The sequence below is a fragment of the Saccopteryx bilineata genome, chromosome 1 (assembly GCF_036850765.1).
Source record: "Saccopteryx bilineata isolate mSacBil1 chromosome 1, mSacBil1_pri_phased_curated, whole genome shotgun sequence".
Lineage (NCBI taxonomy): Eukaryota > Metazoa > Chordata > Mammalia > Chiroptera > Emballonuridae > Saccopteryx > Saccopteryx bilineata.
Window position 1 is genome coordinate 70,902,716 of NC_089490.1, and position 19,927 is coordinate 70,922,642.

General features: G+C 38.3%; 1 protein-coding gene across 1 annotated transcript in view; it reads right to left on the bottom strand.

Moving 5' to 3' along the window:
* Positions 1 to 576: 576 nt before the first annotated feature.
* Positions 577 to 19,927, bottom strand: part of MMS22L (MMS22 like, DNA repair protein) — a 146,946-nt gene continuing 127,595 nt past the window's right edge. The window contains exons 22-25 of the mRNA XM_066254381.1: positions 18,419 to 18,582; positions 7,698 to 7,794; positions 6,223 to 6,390; positions 577 to 5,535 (exon numbers count right to left, since the gene is read on the bottom strand). Of these exons, the coding sequence (XP_066110478.1) occupies positions 5,442 to 5,535; positions 6,223 to 6,390; positions 7,698 to 7,794; positions 18,419 to 18,582 (523 nt within the window). The 3' untranslated portion in view covers positions 577 to 5,441. The remainder of the gene's footprint in view (positions 5,536 to 6,222; positions 6,391 to 7,697; positions 7,795 to 18,418; positions 18,583 to 19,927) is intronic.

Here is a 19,927-nt window from a genome sequence, read left to right on the forward strand (position 1 = left end):
AGATGAGCCCACGGTCAGGTCAGGTTGGTGGCCTTGGGATTTTGAACTGGGTCTTCTGCGTCGCAGGCCAACTCTCTATATACACTTTGCTACCGCCGCCTGGTCAGGCTCTAACTATTAATTTAAAACAAATCAGTATATATCATCAGCCCCTCTCCCCCGTGGTGAACATAGTATTAACTAATTCACAGAATTGAACTGGATTTTAAAATTTTACATAATTTTATAAATTAAGTAAAATTATTTTAAAATTATTTAAATAAATTTACAGAATTTTACACAATTTTCAGGAACATTCTTTATAGTCATAGCCAAAGAACAGCCTCCAAACTACAACATACTTCCCCTAAATAGAAAAAGACTCAGCACTTATAATTAGATCCTTTTCCTAAAATTACCAATAAGAGGTAATAAGAAAAAACTTCCTTTGCTTATATAAACCAGATTCCATCGAAACTATTCATTTATTTTTCATTTAACTGTACTATTCTATGGTATTCATCTCATTTTCAGTATTCAAAATTAAAGACCATATTGTATTTATATTTAAATTATTACTTTGAATTTCCATAGGAAGACCATGAAACTTCCAACCACTTAAACATCATTTCAGGATTTTACTTTAAAAAAGAAAAAGCCTTATCACAAATATATTAGCAGAGTGTTCTCAGTGCAGGAGGAAAGGACAGTAGACACCAGTTCCTTAGATCTTTAGAAACAATACCAGTCAGGGTATGATTAGGGTATTTTTCATACTATTTCTCTTCTTATTTTCCTCACAGTGAAACGACACCACAATAGCTGGAATACTAGTTTCACCACAGTTTAAAAGCAATAGTAATAAGGTGGAAATTATTTCTGGTAACATGGTTCAATTTTATTTTGGTTTTTAAACAATCTGTTATAAAAAGGGAAGCTGAATAATGACACAGTGTAAGTTAAACATACACATTTTTATTTTCTTACTATATTCACAAAATAGCTTATAAATATATAAAATAATGCCTAGAATTTTTCTAAAAGCACAGTTCACAAATAAATATTAGTACATCAAAAATTTTAGTGAATAGCTATTCAACATTTTCAATCATATGGTACTGATTTTGGTAACCTTAACAATATAGTTTTATCAAAGAATCAAAATACAAGTCTTATGTCTTCTTAATTTTGTGAAAGAAAATACTACCTTGCTAGCTTCTCAAACCAACTATTTTAACCTAACAAAGTATGTTATTTATACTGGTGTACTATACCCTTGACTGACAGGCAATATTTTTAACTCTAGGAGGAGTACACAGAGATCCGGTTTTGAAAAATGTAAGGTTTACGTAAAAAGTCTATCAACCAAAAAGCAGCGGTGTAGCACTGACAATACAGCTCTCAGCGAGTCTTCAGTGGTACCGACCTTTTCTCTTTGGAACACAAGTGCTCGGTGAACATGCTGTATTTGTATTTAGGGAAGGTAGGTTTAGGACAGGCTTTTCCTAAATGCAGAAGCTTGTCAAATTTTTGTATAACATATAATCTTAACAAAGCGAACATAAAAATAAAAGCTGTCAAAGTCTGTAAAAGTACACAAAAACGGAGCCATGTAATTCTTTAAGAACAAAGTAGCTTTAAAATGTTGTGATAAAGCATGAGAGAAAACAGTAACAATGATGGGAAAAGAACATTAACATAGTCTGATAATCCACAACTAATGATTTTTTTTTTATAAAAATGCTCAGGTAGAAAAAGTTATGCATAAGAAAAAAAGAAATTATGCTAGGAATAGGTAAAGCTATAAAAGTTTTAAACTATGAAACTCTTCTAATGCCAACTAACTCAATACTAATTTTTAAATTTTTATTTACACAAAACCTTATGAAGGAATAAATATCAACTAGACATTTAGCTGAACATTCAACAACTTTTTAAAAGAAGAAGGCAGGGGGGACATAGAAACATTCATTTGTTTTTCCACTTATTTATGCATTCTGGCTGATTCTTCTATGTGCCCTGACCAGGGGATCGAACCTGCAACCACAACCTTGGAATACTGGGAGGATGCTCTAACCAAATGAGCTACCCAGCCAGGACAATACTAATTTTTTTTTTGCATAGACAATACTTCATGTTTTTTAGCCTCCCCCATGGAAACCTAATTAAACGTTCAATTAAAATTTAAATCACTCAGTCTGAATGTCTAATAAAGTCATCTCATCACCCTGTTGTCCTTCAATCATCTTTTTTACACTATCTGATAGTTCACAGAGATTATTTGAGTGGCATACTCTCAGAGTATATAATGAACATGGCATTCTGACAGTCTCAGACAGTCTAGTCTCCTGCTTGAGGTTAGTTTAGACAGAAAAGGTAGAGTAAAATGGCAGAAAGTCTCCTGACTGAAGGGTTTGACTGTCAGCTTATTAACTATGGGAAGTAATTAGAAAGCCCTGAGCAGAAAAGCAACAAGAGGAAAGTAGTATTTTAGGAACACTAATGTCAGAAGTGTGAGAAGGATTAATTGCGGAAAAGGAGACCAGAGATAAGGAGATAAAAGAATTTATAGTGCTAACAGGAAAAACAGTTGAGACGCATGGGATGGCAAAAATAGCAGAGCCTGTGCTGCTGCTGATCAGCTCCAAGTGGGGAACAGTGAAGATTCCAAGATGCCCCCAAAGTTTCCCAGCGAAGTAATTTGAGAAAATGGCGCATTTCCTGGGTGGAAAATACAGACAGGAGGTGGAGTAGAATAGAAGGCTACAAGAACAGCATGACATGCTGCCTGGAAATCTCAGGAGGTATTAAATCAGGCTGAGAGAGAAATAAGCCCTAGAAAAAAATCTGAGAGATAAAACTATGAGCTAGTGTTATCTACTGACTACTGGAAGAATGTTGGGACAGAGCAGGGAAAGGGCCAGATCTTACTGTTAGGGACAAGAAAAAGGTGAAGCAGCAGCATCACTGAGGAAGGGATGTCAGGACAAAAGAAAATGAGGATATTCACAGAGAGGCCAAAGAACATCAGAAATTAGAACATACTCTCAGATTTCACCAAAACAGTGACTTACAAAACAAAAGGTAGAAAAGTAGAAGCAGCAGCCTCAGAGATAATGGTATTTAGAGGAAAATGAATAATAAGAAAGCAGAGTCCCTGGATGGTTAACTCAGCTAAGAGTGTCACCTCAAAGCAACAAGGCTCTGGGTTCGATCCCGGTCAGGGCACGCATGGGAAGCGACCAGTGAATGCACGACTGAGTGGAGCAACAAGTGAATGCCTCCCTCCCCCCTCTCCCCTTCTCCCCCTTCTTCTCTCTAAAAATCAATCAATAATAAAAAAAAAAGAGCCCTGGCCAGATAGCGTGTGGGTTGGAGCGTCATCCTGGAGCACAGACGTTGTCGGTGCAATTCTCTGGTCAGGGCACGCACAGGGGCAGCTCAGTGTTCCCGTCTCTCTCGCCCTGCCTCTCTCTATCGCAAAAAATAGTGAAGAGTCAGTCAAAATTTTCAAGTAAAGGAACTGAATCATAATTTTTTTTCTTCAATTAAGAAAAAAAAGCTTCTTTAAAATTTTTCTTACTTATGAAGAATAGACACATACCTGTATTGTTACAGACTTTTTGTTGCAACTGATTTTTAAAGTACAGCCTTTAGTTATTCTTAGCTCCTACGGTTACACACTCTAACATGATTTGGCAGCAGCTTTTCTTATCCCTAAATGTCCATGCACCATGAGCAAGATTCCCAAATCTCTTTATCAATCTTCCTCAAAAATAAATATGTAATTAAAAGCATCACCTTAAATAAAATGTCTTAACAGTCACTATCATAATGATCATAATGAAAAGAAATTCATTGCTACAAAGTCTATTAAGTAACCCAAAAGACGTTCGTTCATTTCATTATGTCACAAAAACAACAGCTACTTCTTTAGACTTCAGATTACAATTAGGAGAGGGCTATTAATTATATTTTACTGACTGCAATACATTTTATTTGTAAAGATACTTTTTGAATCCGAAAAGGGTTAAAAAGTTTTCTTAAAGAAACAGAACTATGATAAAGACCAGAGTCCAAAGAAGAAAGATAAATTATTTAAAAGATAGCAAACATGATGCAGTAATCATAACTGTATATATCCAAACAGAATACAGATCACCAAAAATTTACCCGACTAATTCTTATCAGAACATTGTAAAATAGAAAAAAGGATTATTCTTTATTTCTCCACGAAGAAACTGAGGCTCAGAAAGTTTAAGTGACTTGCTCAAGGTCACAAAGCAGAGCTCTGAGACCCAGGTGGGTTCCAAATATTAGCACTAGAGCTCTTTTTACCAAATAATGCTCACCACAAAAAGGAGTCAAGAGCCCAACTGGTAAAATAAACCTGTATGAAATTGTTAAAGAGTTAAGAGACAATAGTTGCTTAAAGAAACTAAACTGTTTCCTAAACATATAAGATGCTAAGTTATAAGAGGCTCTAATTAAAGAGTAAGGAGATAAATCAGTTGACATCTCATTCTTCTGTTAATTTATAATATTCAGATTTTTCTAGAACATTATTATTTATCCTCGCTTATAGACTCTCGTTTACCCTCCTGATATGTCTGTTAATGACAACTCCAAAAGAAAGAATGAGTAAAGAAAACATCCGACAGCTGTTGGAACCTAAACAAACATTGTTGGCTTAATTTTTAAAAAAAAATTTATATATTATCTGTATAATCATTTAGGCAGATTCAATCTAATTCCTCACAAGAGTTAAGCAGGCTTGTTAAGGGTTTTATTTATTAACTTGCCTCACATATTAAAAAAGAAAGGAAAACGATTAACAGTTCTGTTTCTTGACCTTCCTCTCCCTTCCAAAAAAACTTAAGGTATCTTATTCAAACATAACTTTTAAAAAACACAACAAACACAATCTCAAGATATAAAGTCACATTACGGTTCAAAAGTACAGAGATCAACCAATACAAACTTGCTTAGTAGTAGTACACAGATAACACTTCCAGTTAGAAAGTTTCTTTAATTTAGTTTATAACTAAATCTCTTCAAACAGAATGCAGTTTTGCCAAGTTCCCAAGATCCTATAATATAATTAACCTTATTTACTTATTTATATACCTAGTATACTTACAGGCATTTAAGAAAAAAAAGTCCTAGAAAATAGTTTTAACAGAATAGTATACAATTGCCTGACCCGTGGTGGCGCAGTGGGATAAAGCATCGACCTGGAACACTGAGGTTGCCGGTTCAAAACCTTGGGCTTGCCTGGTCAAGGCACATATGGGAGTTGATGCTGCCTGCTCCTCCCCCTTCTCTCTCTCTCTCTCCTCCCTCTCTCTAAAAATCAATAAATAAAATATTAAAAAAAAAAAGAGAATAGTATACAATTAATTAAAAGGAGTCCAAATGATGCAAAGTGGCTTTAGATTGTTAGAATTAATGGAAAAGATGAATCACAAAGCATATTCGGTGTTATCATTTTCCAGTCTCTGCACCTCATCTTGTCCCACTTGTCCTAGGTGAGATAAAAGCTTGCTATAGGATTTCCTGTTGAAGAAAAAAGAAAAGGTGGCGGATATATTTATTACCATTTCCATTATTTTTCACTTAAGTATTTACAAACTGAACTTGCTTGAATGTCTGTTTACACTTGCACAATATGATCAAAGCACTTCGATTCTTTAATAAACTTTGGGACATAGGAATTCTAGTATGAGTGCTAACCCCTCTAAAACAATCTATTTAGGAACTATGGACTTATTTCCACAATGTTACATTACCCTGAACAGTTCAAGCACTATTCACAGTTTGCTGGTAAGCCTATAAGAAAGAAAGGCTTATCTAATTTTCACCAAAAAACTCATTATCTAATTAGGTCACTCAGCCTGTTAACTGGCTACACATGATATAGTTGAGACAGTAAATCAAGTACCCTTCAAAAGACCGATTTGCCAGCATTAATTTTATACAAAAACAAGACAGTGAGGGTCTAAAGTCCACTTTAGAGCACAATGTGTTTTGCGCAGTAGTGGCCCTGCAGAAATACACAGTTTTTTAAGGCACTCGCTTTGCATCGAAAAGAACAACGTGCAAACAGCTGTGTCAATCACAGTACGGTAGCATTTTTCAATTCAATATACCCAAAATTTTGGGGAACGAAAGAATAAGTCATTCCTAGATGAGTCCAAATTTTATAGTATGCCCAAAAGAACGTAATCAAATTATCAATCATACCTTTGTGCGATATTTCTGCCGAGGCCCAATTTCTGCTCTGAATCCTTCAGAGACTGAGTGAGGGTAGGAATCAAATGGATGACAACCTGCTGGTCCAACAGGGCTACCGTTTCTAAAATGCCGTAAATCTGATTATTGTAACTCATACCATAATCCTGGATAAAATGCCTGAAAGGAAAACGAGATACTAAGATTACTTCTGGGCAATTCTTTGTTGATATGGCAATTAGCTATACTTGAGCACAAGAAAGATCATTTCATGTAAGATTATCTTAAGATCCTAGAATTAAGAAGAAGACTATAACACTTATAAATGAAGGCCAGAAACGGCTTATTTCAGTGTAAGCTGTGAAGGAAGTGGTGACATTCAAGGAAGTGGGAAGGTCTGGATCCCAGGTGGGAGGATAAGGGTCAAAATCTCCGCTCAGGGGCTTTCTGCTTCGGCGTATATGTTAAAATCTGGGAGGTAAGGATGTGGAAGAGACTAAAAATCAAGTCTGGCTTCTTGGATTTTTTTTAGTTTGTCACACCTCTAGATAAATGAAACAATGCTTTTATGAGGAAAGCAAGCTATTCATAATATATTTTTATATGCTGGAACCAATAAGAGACTTGAGACTCGTAGGAGGCCTTCATAAATTAAGAATAAAATCTTTTAACCCTAAAATTCCCATTCTCTTCCCCAACAGAATAAAAACCACTTTAATAAATTGTACATAACAAACATGTATACTTTATTCATATAAAATCCCTCCTCTCTTCGGGTCTTACTGTGTTCACAAACACACTATTTATTTCAAGCACCAATTAATTATGTGATGAGAACAAAAACTGAGGAGTCAAAGATCCAACATAGAAGAAAATGACCCCAAATTACTTACTATGGTAGAGCTAGGGTAGAGATATGTATAATAAAGGTAAACTGGTAGAAACTGAGAAAGAAATACTTAAAAATACTGCCCTGACAGAAAGCAGAAGACTAAGCAAGGCAGGAAAAAAATAGTTGCTCTAGTTGCATTGTTATTCTTGTGAATAAACGACAGATCTGCTCCACAATCTATGCCTCACAAATGCAACATAGAGCTTTCTGGGTCATCAGTAGCTAAAGCAAGTCAGAAACCCATGGTGCGCACTGTGCGCCAGACCCCGAGTAACGCTCAGCGACTCTGAAGGCCTGTGCTCCTGTCCTCAGGCCCCATGCTTCCCACTGGTCCCTCTTAACCACATACAAGTCTCTTCCTCACTAAATATACTGGGAGTTTTAAGTCAGCTCACTTATCTCTCCCTGGCACGTTTATTGATTTTTTTAATAAAACAACACAATGTAACAAAACTACTGTCAAAAATACAATAATTGAAGTACTATAAACAAGTAGTAACACATTATGTTTTGGATAATTAGTTATTTAAAAAACATGTTGGCTGTCAAATGACTGGCAATAGTCTCCTTGCCAGTTGGCATATCTTCCAGTTACCTAAACACTGAAGTCAGCTGGGCGGCGGGCTCTCCTTCTGACCCCACTTGGCAGGCTTTCACCATATACTGCAAGTTCTCTGTGGCTAGCCTTTTAACTAGGAGAAAAAAATTATACCATTATACACTTCCTGAATTGACCATCTGGATCCTCTTTTTTACAAACACTCTTGACTTAGAAAAATATGTTGTTTTCTTAAAGAATGTATACGCTTTCTGTTATTTCTCAAAATGAAGTAGTTACAAGTTTTTGTTTTCTTCAAAAGTGTATTTCCCAATCTACCTCCCTCTCATTTTAAGAAACTATAAAAAGCTCAAGAGTCTATTTTTTTACAACTTTATACCTGAAAAAATACATGTGAAGTTACATCTTTCTCTTAGAAAAGAACCCATATTCAAAAACACTATCCCATCCCAGTCCTGCAGGCACATTATTTGCTGACCAAGGACACCTTTAATATCATAATTCAGGGGATTTAGACAAACACATTAATGGTTTTAAATTCATAAGCACATTCCTCCCACTCACTAACACATTTATATACACAGCAAATTAGAAACCAACAATTTACCTTCACTTCCAAATAGTCAGATATATATATAAATCAACCATTTTTTTTTTTTTTTTATTTATTTATTTTTTACAGAGACAGAGAGTGAGTCAGAGAGAGGGATAGACAGGGACAGACAGACAGGAATGGAGAGAGATGAGAAGCATCAATCATTAGTTTTTCCATTGCGCACTGCAACACCTTAGTTGTTCATTGATTGCTTTCTCATATGTGCCTTGACCGTGGGCCTTCAGCAGACCGAGTAACCCCTTGCTTGAGCCAGCAACCTTGGGTCCAAGCTGGTGAGCTTTGCTCAAACCAGATGAGTCTGCATTCAAGCTGGCGACCTCAGGGTCTCGAACCTGGGTCCTTCCGCATCCCAGTCCGATGCTCTATCCACTGCGCCACCTCCTGGTCAGGCTAAATCAACCATTTTTGATGCTTTCTTTCAAACAGTAAACTCACAAAAAAAAAATACTGTGTTCTTTAAATATTTAACCAAATCCTTTAAAATTGTGCACTTGTACCTAACATTTTTTTTAAAACCTAAGAAAAAATGTAAAAAATTCAATGTGTTCTAAACACTACTAAATTTTTATGTTGTTTTTGGTACATTAGAAAAGTACTTTCTCTAAGAATAAACCAAAATTCAGAAAGTGTAAACCATTATAGGAGCAGAAAACATATGATGTATATAAACTTAATGTTTAGTAGCAATGTTTACCATGGCATGAGAAATAAAGAAGATAGGTTTTTTTTGTGTGTGTATGTGACAGGGATAGAGCCAGAGAGAGGGACAGATAGGGGCAGACAGACAGGAAGGGAGAGAGATGAGAAGTATCAATTCTTCATTGTGGCACCTTAGTTGTTCACTGATTGCTTCTCATGTGTGTCTTGACCAGGGGACTACAGCATAATAAGTGACCCCTTGCTCAAGCCAGTGACCTTGAGTTCAAGACAGTGACCTTGGACTTCAAACCAGCGACCTTTGGGCTCAAACCAGCAACCATGGGGTCATGTCTATGATCCCATGCTCAAACTGGATGAACCCGCACTCAAGCCGGTGACCTCAGGTTTTCAAACCTGGGTCCTCCGCTTCCCAGTCCGACGCTCTATCCACTGCGCCACTGCCTGGTCAGGCCACTAGTGTTTTTTTTTTTTTTTTTTCATTTTTCTGAAGCTGGAAACAGGGAGAGACAGTCAGACAGACTCCCGCATGCGCCCGACCGGGATCCACCCGGCACGCCCACCAGGGGCGGTGCTCTGCCCCCCAGGGGGCGATGCTCTGCCCATCCTGGGCGTCGCCATATTGCGACCAGAGCCACTCTAGCGCCTGAGGCAGAGGCCACAGAGCCATGCCCAGCGCCCGGGCCATCTTGGCTCCAATGGAGCCTTGGCTGCGGGAGGGGAAGAGAGAGACAGAGAGGAAAGCGCGGCGGAGGGGTGGAGAAGCAAATGGGCGCTTCTCCTATGTGCCCTGGCCGGGAATCGAACCCGGGTCCTCCGCGCGCTAGGCCGACGCTCTACCGCTGAGCCAACCGGCCAGGGCTCACTAGTTCTTTTTAAAAGATGTTTTCTTAAAAAGCAAATTCCAAAAGTTCTTCTGTGGGAAATGTACCAGAACATGAAGACACAGCCTTCACGGTGCATTAATAGTAAGCACTTAAAAAAAAAAAAATAACAGCCTTTACTTATGCTTAATTCATATGTCATAAAAACTAACCATTAAAAGTAAATAATCAATTGATTTTTAGTATATTCAGAGTTATGAAGCCATCAGCACTATTTAATTCAGAACAATTTCATCACCACTCCCCAAACCTTATACCCACAGAGCAGCCCCCCCTTCCCTTTCTCCCCTAGTCTAGGGCAATCACTAATCTACTTTCTGCCCTATGGTTTTGAAGCTTCTGGAAATAAATAGAATCATACAACATGTGGTCTTCTGTGACTCTCCTGCTTTACTCAGCACAGCGTTTAAGGCTCATCCATGTTGTGAACTGGATCACTATTTCCTCTCTTTGGATGGCCAAATAACACTGCACAGTGTGGATATACCCCACCATTGTTTATCCATTTATTAGTTGATGGACATTTGGATTGCTTCCATTTTAGCTATTATGAATAATGCGGCCATAAATATTCGTGCATAGGGCTTTATTTAAAAAATTTCCATCTTTAACTTCTAATTGAACTGACTTTTAAAAAAAGTAATATTTTTTTAGATTTTTTTACAACAGCTTTATTGTCATATAATTCACATAATATATAATTCACCCACTGAACATGTACAATTCAATGGTTTAGTATATTCATAGGGGTATGCAACTATCACCACAGTCAATTTTAGAGGACTTTCTTTCCCTTGAACAGAAGTCCCACACCCTTTAGCTATCATTCCCTCTTTTCTGCCACAACCTAAGCACCCAGTAATCTACTTTGTTTCTATAGACTTAACTATTCTGGATAGCTATATAAATGAAAACATATTAGTATGTGGTATTTTTTAACTGGCTTCTTTCACTAAGAATAATGTTTTCAGAGTTCATCATGTTGTGGTATGTACCAGTACCCTACTCCTTTTTATGGCCAAATAACATTCCATTGTATGACTATATTACGTTTTAAAAATCCATCCACCAGGTGATGGGCAGTATACCTTTTAGCTATAATGAACAACAGTGCTGTAGACATTAATGTATAAGTTTTTGTGTGGACATACAGTTTCATTAATCTTGGGTATACACCTAAAAGTGGCATTGCTATGTCACATGGTAAACTTATGTTTAATTATTTGAGAAACTACTGTTTTACCATTTTACATTCCCACCAGCAGTAAATAAAGGTCCCAATTTCTCCACTTTCAAACTTTGTTTTTACCTGACTTTTCCTTTTTACTCAGCCTAATGAGTATAAAATGGTGTCTCATTGTGGTTTTAATTTGTATTTCCCTGATGAATAATAATGTTGAGCACCTTTTCAGGAGCTTATTAGCCATTTGGTTATATTCTTTGGGGAAATGTCTATTCAACTCCTTTGCCTGTTTTTTTAATTGTAGTTCTCTTTTTATTATTGAGTATAACAGTTCTTTACATATTATAGAAATAAATTCCTTATATAAATGATTTGTAATTATTTTCTCCCTTTCTGTCAGATGTCTTTTTACTTTCTTGATTGTGTCTTTCAAAACACAAGAGTTTTCCATTTAATTAAGTACAATTTACCTCTTTTGTGGCTCATGCTTTTAGTGTCACATCTAAGAATTCAATGCCAAATCCAAGGTCCTGAAGATTTACTCCAATGCTTTCTTCAAAGAGTTTTATGGTTTTAGTTCTGACATTTAGATCTAATGATCCATTCTGAGTTAATTTTCGTATATGGTATGAAGTAAAGGTACAAGTTCATTCTTTTGCTTGTGGCTAAAATTTTGTTGAAAAGATTATTTTCCCCTTATTAAACTGTTTTGGCACCAAACAAAACAAAAACCATATCCACATGGGTTTATTTCTGGACTCTCAATTCTATTCTACTGATCTACCCTTTTTTTTTTTTTTTTTTTTTTGTATTTTTCTGAAGCTGGAAATGGGGAGAGACAGTCAGACAGACTCCCGTATGTGCCTGACCGGGATCCACCCGGCACGCCCACCAGGGGGCGATGCTCTGCCCCTCCGGGGCGTCGCTCTGATGCAACCAGAGCCACTCTAGCGCCTGGGGCAGAGGTCAAGGAGCCATCCCCAGCACCTGGACCATCTTTGCTCCAATGGAGCCTTGCTGCGGGAGGGGAAGAGAGAGACAGAGAGGAAGGAGAGGGGGAGGGGTGGAGAAGCAGATGGGCACTTCTCCTGTGTGCCCTGGCCGGAAATCGAACCCGGGACTTCTGCATGCCAGGCCGACGCTCTACCACTGAGCCAATCGGCCAGGGCTCTACTGATCTATCTTTATGCCAGTACCACATGTCATGATTACTGTTGCTTTGTACTAAGTTTTGAAATTGGAAAGTGTGAATCTTCCAACTTGCTTCTTTTTCAAGATTGTTTTGGCTACTTGAGTCCTCCGCAATTACATATGAATTATAAAATCAGCTTGTCAGTTTCTACAAAAACGTTTGTTGGGATTTTGGTAGTTGTTGCACTGAATTTGCAGATCATTTTGGGGAGATGATCTGAACAAACAGAAAAACAACTCTTCCTAGGTTCATTAGAGACATGAGGTCATAGAACAAACTGCTGTCCCCAAAACTGAGCACAGAGTAACTTGTCAAATTCAGTTTAAATATTTCTACGAATATCAGTTCTAGCAGCAAGTTTCAGATCCTGGCAAGCTGTGATTCTCTTTATTACCTCCCTCCTCGGTTGTAATTGACCTAATAGCTTTTTGTTCACAATAACAACAACCCCAACAACACAAGCATTTGGTAATCACACCTTATGGATATATGAAATGAATAACAGCAATTTTATAAAGACAGGAAAAAGGGACTGGGAAGGAATATCGTCATTTGAAAGTGAATATAGATTAGTATATTTAAAAAATTTTTTTAAAGAAATTATTGATTTCAATTAGATGCGGGGGGGGGGGGGTAGGGAGACAGGGACATCCATCTGTTTCTGTATGTGCCCTGACCGGGGATTGAACCGGCAACCTCTGTGCTTCGAGACGATGCTCTAACCAACTGAGCTATCCAGCCAGGGCTGGATTAGTTAAGTATACTAAAAATTCTGGGGAAACCACTAAAAATAAAAAATTTGAAAGGAGTGTATTTGATATGCTGAGAGAGAAGAAAAAATGGAATCATGTAAAGTGCTCTATTAAAACTATCAGAGAAGGCATAAAAAGAACAGAATATTAAAAAGAAAAGCAATGAATAGAAATGTTACATATATGGTAGACATTAATCCAACCATATCAATAATCACTTTAAATGTGAAGGCTCTAAATAAAAAAAATAAATGAGACTGACAATGGATAAAAATATGAGGCCCAACTGTATGTTGTCTGCAACTGTGTCTGCTTTAAATATAAAGACACGGATTAAAAGGAAGGAGAAATATATACAATGCTAACACAATTAAGAACAAAACTGTAGTAGCTATCAATTTCAGACAAAGCAGCCTTCAGAACAAGCAGAATTATCAAGGATACAGAAGCATGTTACATGACAGACTGAAAACAGAAGAGAACTGCTTCAGTCTGATGAGGAACACCTGAAGCATCCTGCAGCTAACCACATCCTTAATGGTAAAGATTAGGTGCTTTCCCCTAAGTTTAGGAACAAAGACAAGGATGTTCACTCTTCAAGCTTCCAGAAATTCTAGTTAGGGCAGGAAAAAGAAATAAAAAGCATCTAGATTAAAAAGTTAAAAGTAAAACTACCCCTATCTTCAGATGATCTGATTGTATATAGAATCCTAAGGCTTCAATTAAAATAATATTAGAATTAATAAACAAGTTCAGCACAGTTGCAGGATATAAAATCAAAATACAAAAATCAATTGTATTTCCATATATATACTTTCAATGAGCAATTTAAAAGAAAATAATTCCATTATAACATCAAAATGATCAAACAAATAAATAAAACAAGAGAAATATGAACTTGTAATCTGAAAACTACCAAACACTGTTGAAAGAAATTAGAGAATATAAATAAAGAAAAACATGCCATTTTCATGGATTAGAAGAGTTAATATTAAGATGGTGGTACCCCCAAAGTGATCTACAAATTCAGTTCAACTACTACCAGAATCCCAGCACACTTCTTGGTAGAAACTGACAAGTTGATTCTATAATCATATGTAATTGTAAAGGACACAGAATATCCAAAACAATCTTATGAAGAAAGTTGGAAGATTCAACTTTCCAATTTCAAGACAATACAAAGCACCAGTAATCACAGCAGTGTGGCCCTGGCATATAGATCGATGGAACAGAAATGAGCGTCCAGAGATAAACCCACGTGTAGCGGTCTGGGTTTTTGTTTCTTTGTCTTGACAAAGTGGCAAGATGATTCCATAAGGTGAGTGAGATGAGTTCCTCTTTGTATGTTGAAGCGAAAAACAAAAATATCTTCCTGCTATTACTGTTGAATTTATTATACTGTCTATTTCTCCCTTCATGTCTCTCAGTTTTTGCTTCCTATGTTTTGGTGATCTGTTGCTAGTTGCACATATATTTTGTAAAATTTTCCTGATGAATTGACCCTTTTCTCATTATAAAGTGTCTCTCTTTATAGGAGATTGGCCTAATGTTTATTCTGCTTGATATTAATATAGCCATTCTACCTTCCATTAAGTTTGCATGATTTGCCCTTTTCACCTTTTACTTTCAATATTTGAACCTGAAGTGTTTCCTATAGATAAGACTCTAGTTAGATCTTTTAAAAAAAATCCACTCTGACAATGTCTTATGATTGGATTGCTCAACCGTTTCATAATTACTGTTATTATTTATACAGCAGGATATACATCAGTCATTTCACATTGTTTCCTAAAGGTCTTGTGTTTTTGGTTCCTCTACTATGGTGAGTCTTTGTCTGTTACATCCAATTACTTGGTTACTCTGACTGGCAACTTCCGCAGCCTGCTCTTCTCCTCAGTGTATGGGTTTTACTTCTCTCTCTATCGTCTTGTAGAATTTTTGTTGTTGTTGAACACTGGACACACTTTTTTTTTTAAAGTAAAATCTACTTCTTCTTTCTCCCTGCTCCCCAGTGTGAAGCCTCTAAAACTGGCCCTCAGGTGGTGGTGTAACCTTAGGTAAGCCCAGTTTCCCTGGAAGATAGTGATTTTGACAGTGTTCTCTTTGTCCCTTTCCATGTTGACACTAGCTGTTAAGAAGCTCCACTAATTGCTGGCTAATGATGCTGTTTTTTATAATGCTGTGGGGGCATAAAATGCTTTACAGACTAATCAAGTTCAGGCTTTTTAAAAAGGACTTATGAGGAGTCCGAGTTTGAGATCTGTTCTGACAGCTCGCTCGCTCTCACCAATTCTCTCACCATACTTGCTGGCCTACAGATTATCTTCCGGCTCCAGAGAACCTGTATTCTCCTACCTGCTGCCTTTTTTCACAAACTCCACCGTTTATGACAATGTCCTTAGGCTTGAACTTTTTCATACTGTGTTGCAAATTAAGTCCATTCTTTTGGGAGATTCAGAGTTCCAGACAAAATTTCAAAGGCATGCTCTGGTGCTGGGTACAGGGACAATAGTGCTCACTACATTCTGAGTGACACATCCACTTTAGGAGTTGAATACTTATGGAAGGAGGGGCAGCAGGCCCAGGTCCCTCAACATACTTCTTTTGACCTGAAACCCCCACCTCTAAGCTGTGGCAAGAATGATTGGTACCCCTGTACTCTCTCTGGTATCACACTCAATTACTGCAAGCATCCTATGAGTGGGGTTTGAGCAGAAGAATGGAGCCTCCACTTCTTAGCCAGATCTGCCTGAAATCTAACTTTAGCATCAGGTAACTTGGGGCCACGATATGGAATGTTGGATCCTGCCTCTCACAGGACCGTAGCACTCCTACTAGCCTATGGGGAGAGAGGGAGCTTTATGCTCTGGGTTTTACCCGTCCGGAATAGTTTCTGTCTTACTGCGTTGGAAGAAAAGAAGGATGAAGTGGTCTTGGTTCAGTACTAGACTCTTGCTGTTCTTTCCAAGTTTTAGTAGGTTTCCTTAGATAAATGTTTCTCTGTTTGCTGTATACCCTTAGGACTATGTCCAGAGACTTTAAATGCTTTCTTTTAAATAATTTTCATCAGTTTTGCTGGGGGGCAGGCTGGTCGTTCCCTATGTTGTCATGGAAGAAGTGGAATCTGTCAAGCTCTTGTAAGGTTTTAGAGAGGACATGTGTTGAAAATACCTGAGAGCAGACTTGCTGAGTCATTTAGTAACACTTCTTATGACTGTACAACTTGTCCTTTTGAGTACTGAGACGACAAGGAGTCAGAACTTTCTCTGAGCCAAGCCACAAATCCGCACTTAATATCGCTCCTTCAAGGTTACAAAGACAGTAATTTGGAGATGAAGAATTCTGTATTCCATCCATGTTGAACATGTGAAGCAGTCGCTAGCTAGGATGGACCCGAGAAGAAAGATTCATCTTATGTGGACCTCAAGATGTAATTTATCTGCTGAGATGAACACCTCAAAGTCAACCAAGAACCCAAATTTTATAAATACTAAGAGTCTAACGACCATTTATTGACAGGGGCCCTTTACATATTCTATATTCCAGGAAGAACCTCAGACTGACATCTCTGGGCCCTTTCTCACTGTGCCTAGGTTGTTTATACCATCTGAGTCAGCCATTTTTTGGGAAACCTGGTTTTGTCTTTCTACCAAAAAACTGAGACCTGCCCTGTCCAATCAGAACTGTACAATTTGGAAACCTCATTTGCATAAAATTGGGAACTTGGATAGGAACTTTATTTAAGATGGCCTCCCCTTTGTCTTGAATCAAAATTTAGGTTGACCCCTGAATCTGTGTGTCTCCCGAACTATAGCTCTTTTTACACAAATAAATGCTTTCTTTTCTTTTTTACAAGCCTAAAACTAATTTTGGTTTACACTAGATGTAAGAGGCAAAATTCACCTCCCAAACCCTGGTCTCATTCCTAATAAATACTACTATCATCAAATTAAGAGGCTAGCTAAAATTTTATACAGTTTAGCTATCTCAAGCAACTGTATTTATACAGTTTCTCTATCTCAAGAAATTTTGTACTACACAATACAACAAGCGTCACTGAAATTAAAAGTATGCCTAAGATTTCAATGAGGACAAAATTTCTGAAGAAATGTTTGCGTGGGCTCCATCCAGGTATTCTTCAGTGAAGGGATGTTATTATGAAGTGAGGATATTCTAAACACAATATAACATTTTTCACAAAACCAAGCTTGGGAGAAGAAATAACATTTTAAATTATTTAAATGAGGATTAAAAGACAATATGTATTAAAGTTTTGAGAGCAAAGAAAATTCCAAAGAGGTATTTGAACTTTAAGCTACCACTCTGGGTATTGCCCTCAGATTGCTGAGGATACACACTGCACGTACAGCAGTTATACGTACTTAAGTGGAAGCACTGAGAAGACCCCTCCTGAACAATCACATTATAATGATAAAACACACACATCACACACATGTACAGCATTCTATTTACATTTAAAAATTTCCTTTAGGATAGAACTATGGCTACTAGTCTGCATATTCCAAAAAAGCTTATTAAAGCATGCTATTCACAGTGAAGTTTAAATAAATGATGGTTTTTTTTTTTTTTGTTTTTTTTTCATTTTTCTGAAGCTGGAAACAGGGAGAGACAGTCAGACAGACTCCCGCATGCGCCCGACCGGGATCCACCCGGCACGCCCACCAGGGGCGATGCTCTGCCCACCAGGGGGCGATGCTCTGCCCATCCTGGGCGTCGCCATGTTGCAACCAGAGCCACTCTAGCGCCTGGGGCAGAGGCCACAGAGCCATCCCCAGCGCCCGGGCCATCTTTGCTCCAATGGAGCCTTGGCTGCGGGAGGGGAAGAGAGAGACAGAGAGGAAAGCGCGGCGGAGGGGTGGAGAAGCAAATGGGCGCTTCTCCTGTGTGCCCTGGCCGGGAATCGAACCCGGGTCCTCCGCACGCTAGGCCGACGCTCTACCGCTGAGCCAACCGGCCAGGGCCTAAATAAATGATGTTTTAAAGAGATCACTCACAGTATGGCTGAGGAGACTGAAAACAAAAGGAATAAGATCAAAGGATCTTCACAGGTTTACTCAAGAAATGAGCTAGATATTCTAGCAGAAACCTGAATAGAAGAAAGTTCGCTGACTTTTCACAACTTAGTATTTAACAAGTTGCTTTTAATATTGGAGTCAGACTGAACAAATATTGTTTAAGAGATTAACAAGTCTAATCAGAGGAAGTTGCCATTAAGTAAATAATTTACCTTGGAAAAAACTAAACTAAACTAGACTGAAACATGTCAGTTTTTAACTATTTTACCATGCTCAACCTCAGCTACTGGATGAAGAGTTTGCTTTATGGCCATGATATATACAAACTGATATAAAATAAACAAATACTTTTATAATTATTAATATAACTAATAGAAAATAGTGTTTAATTTATGAAGAGAAAAGTGTAACAAATACAAACACAAATTCAAACTCACCTTGGGGTTCACTGACCAACACCAAGCATTTTAAGATGCCAGGAAGGAGGACTTCAACCTCAGAAATAACGAGGTTAGTTTCTTTGAAGAGTTGGAGGATGAAGGCCAGAATGGATGTTAAACGTGGAAGGAACAAGAATTGTTTACACTCAAAGTAGGATTTCCTGAAAAAAAAGTACAATTTTGTTATTTCTTTTGTTCAAAGTTGTTTTTTGTTTTTTGGGTTTTTTTTCCATTTTTCTGAAGCTGGAAACAGGGAGACACAGACAGACTCCCACATGCGCCCGACCGGGATCCACCCGGCATGCCCACCAGGGGCGACGCTCTGCCCACCAGGGAGCGATGCTCTGCCCATCCTGGGAGTCGCCATGTTGTGACCAGAGCCACTCTAGCGCCTGGAGCAGAGGCCACAGAGCCATCCCCAGCGCCCGGGCCATCTTTGCTCCAATGGAGCCTTGGCTGCGGGAGGGGAAGAGAGAGACAGAGAGGAAAGCGCGGCGGAGGGGTGGAGAAGCAAATGGGCGCTTCTCCTGTGTGCCCTGGCCGGGAATTGAACCCGGGTCCTCCGCACGCTAGGCCGACGCTCTACCGCTGAGCCAACCGGCCAGGGCTTTGTTCAAAGTTTTAATAGAGCAGAATCAAATGACATACACTAAGATATTGACAAATTTATCTCCCTCTAAATTAATAAAGTACAATTTCTAAAAAGTATGAATGTATAGTTTACTATGCTATTTTCTTTTCTTTTTTTTTTTTTGCCAGAGACAGAGACTGACAGGAAGGGAGAGAGATGAGAAGCATCAATTCTCTGTTACAGCTCCTTAGATGTTCACTGGCTACTTTCTCATATGTGCCTTGACCAGGGGGCTACAGCAGAGTGAGTGACCCCTTACTCAAGCCAGTGACCTTGGGTTCAAGCCAGTGACCTTTGGGCTTGAGCCAGCAACCATGGGGTCATGTCCAGGATATCCACGTTCAAGCCAGCAACCCCTCATTCAAGCTGGTGAGCCGGCGCTCAAGACAGATGAGCCTGCACTCAAGTCGGAGACCTTGGGGTTTCCAACCTGGGTCCTCCGTGTTGCAGTCTGATGCTCTCTCCACTGCGCCACTGCCTGGTCAGGCAACCATGCTATTTTCAAGCACAGAATTTTAGAAGCCATCATTGCACAGTCTTTTGGTGTGCTATAAGGGCATGAATACAGCACAAACTAAATTTAAAGCAACCTGGTCTTAATATGAACTTAATAAAAATCCAAATAAAATGTAATTGTTCACTTGTGTTTTTTCTTTTCTAACAGAAGCTTGATCTTCTCTACCTGATCCTCTATGATGCAGCATTTTCTCTAATGTCAAATTTGGATAAAGAAATCTCTCCTTACATTTACTTATTTTTAAGGATTAGGGAGGGGCCTGGGTTTTTTTTCCAATTCAATAAGAAGACTGTCCTAGGAATTAGCTTCCCCCTCAAGCGTTATCTCTTTTCTTCCCATTGAAAGTAAAGGTATCAGA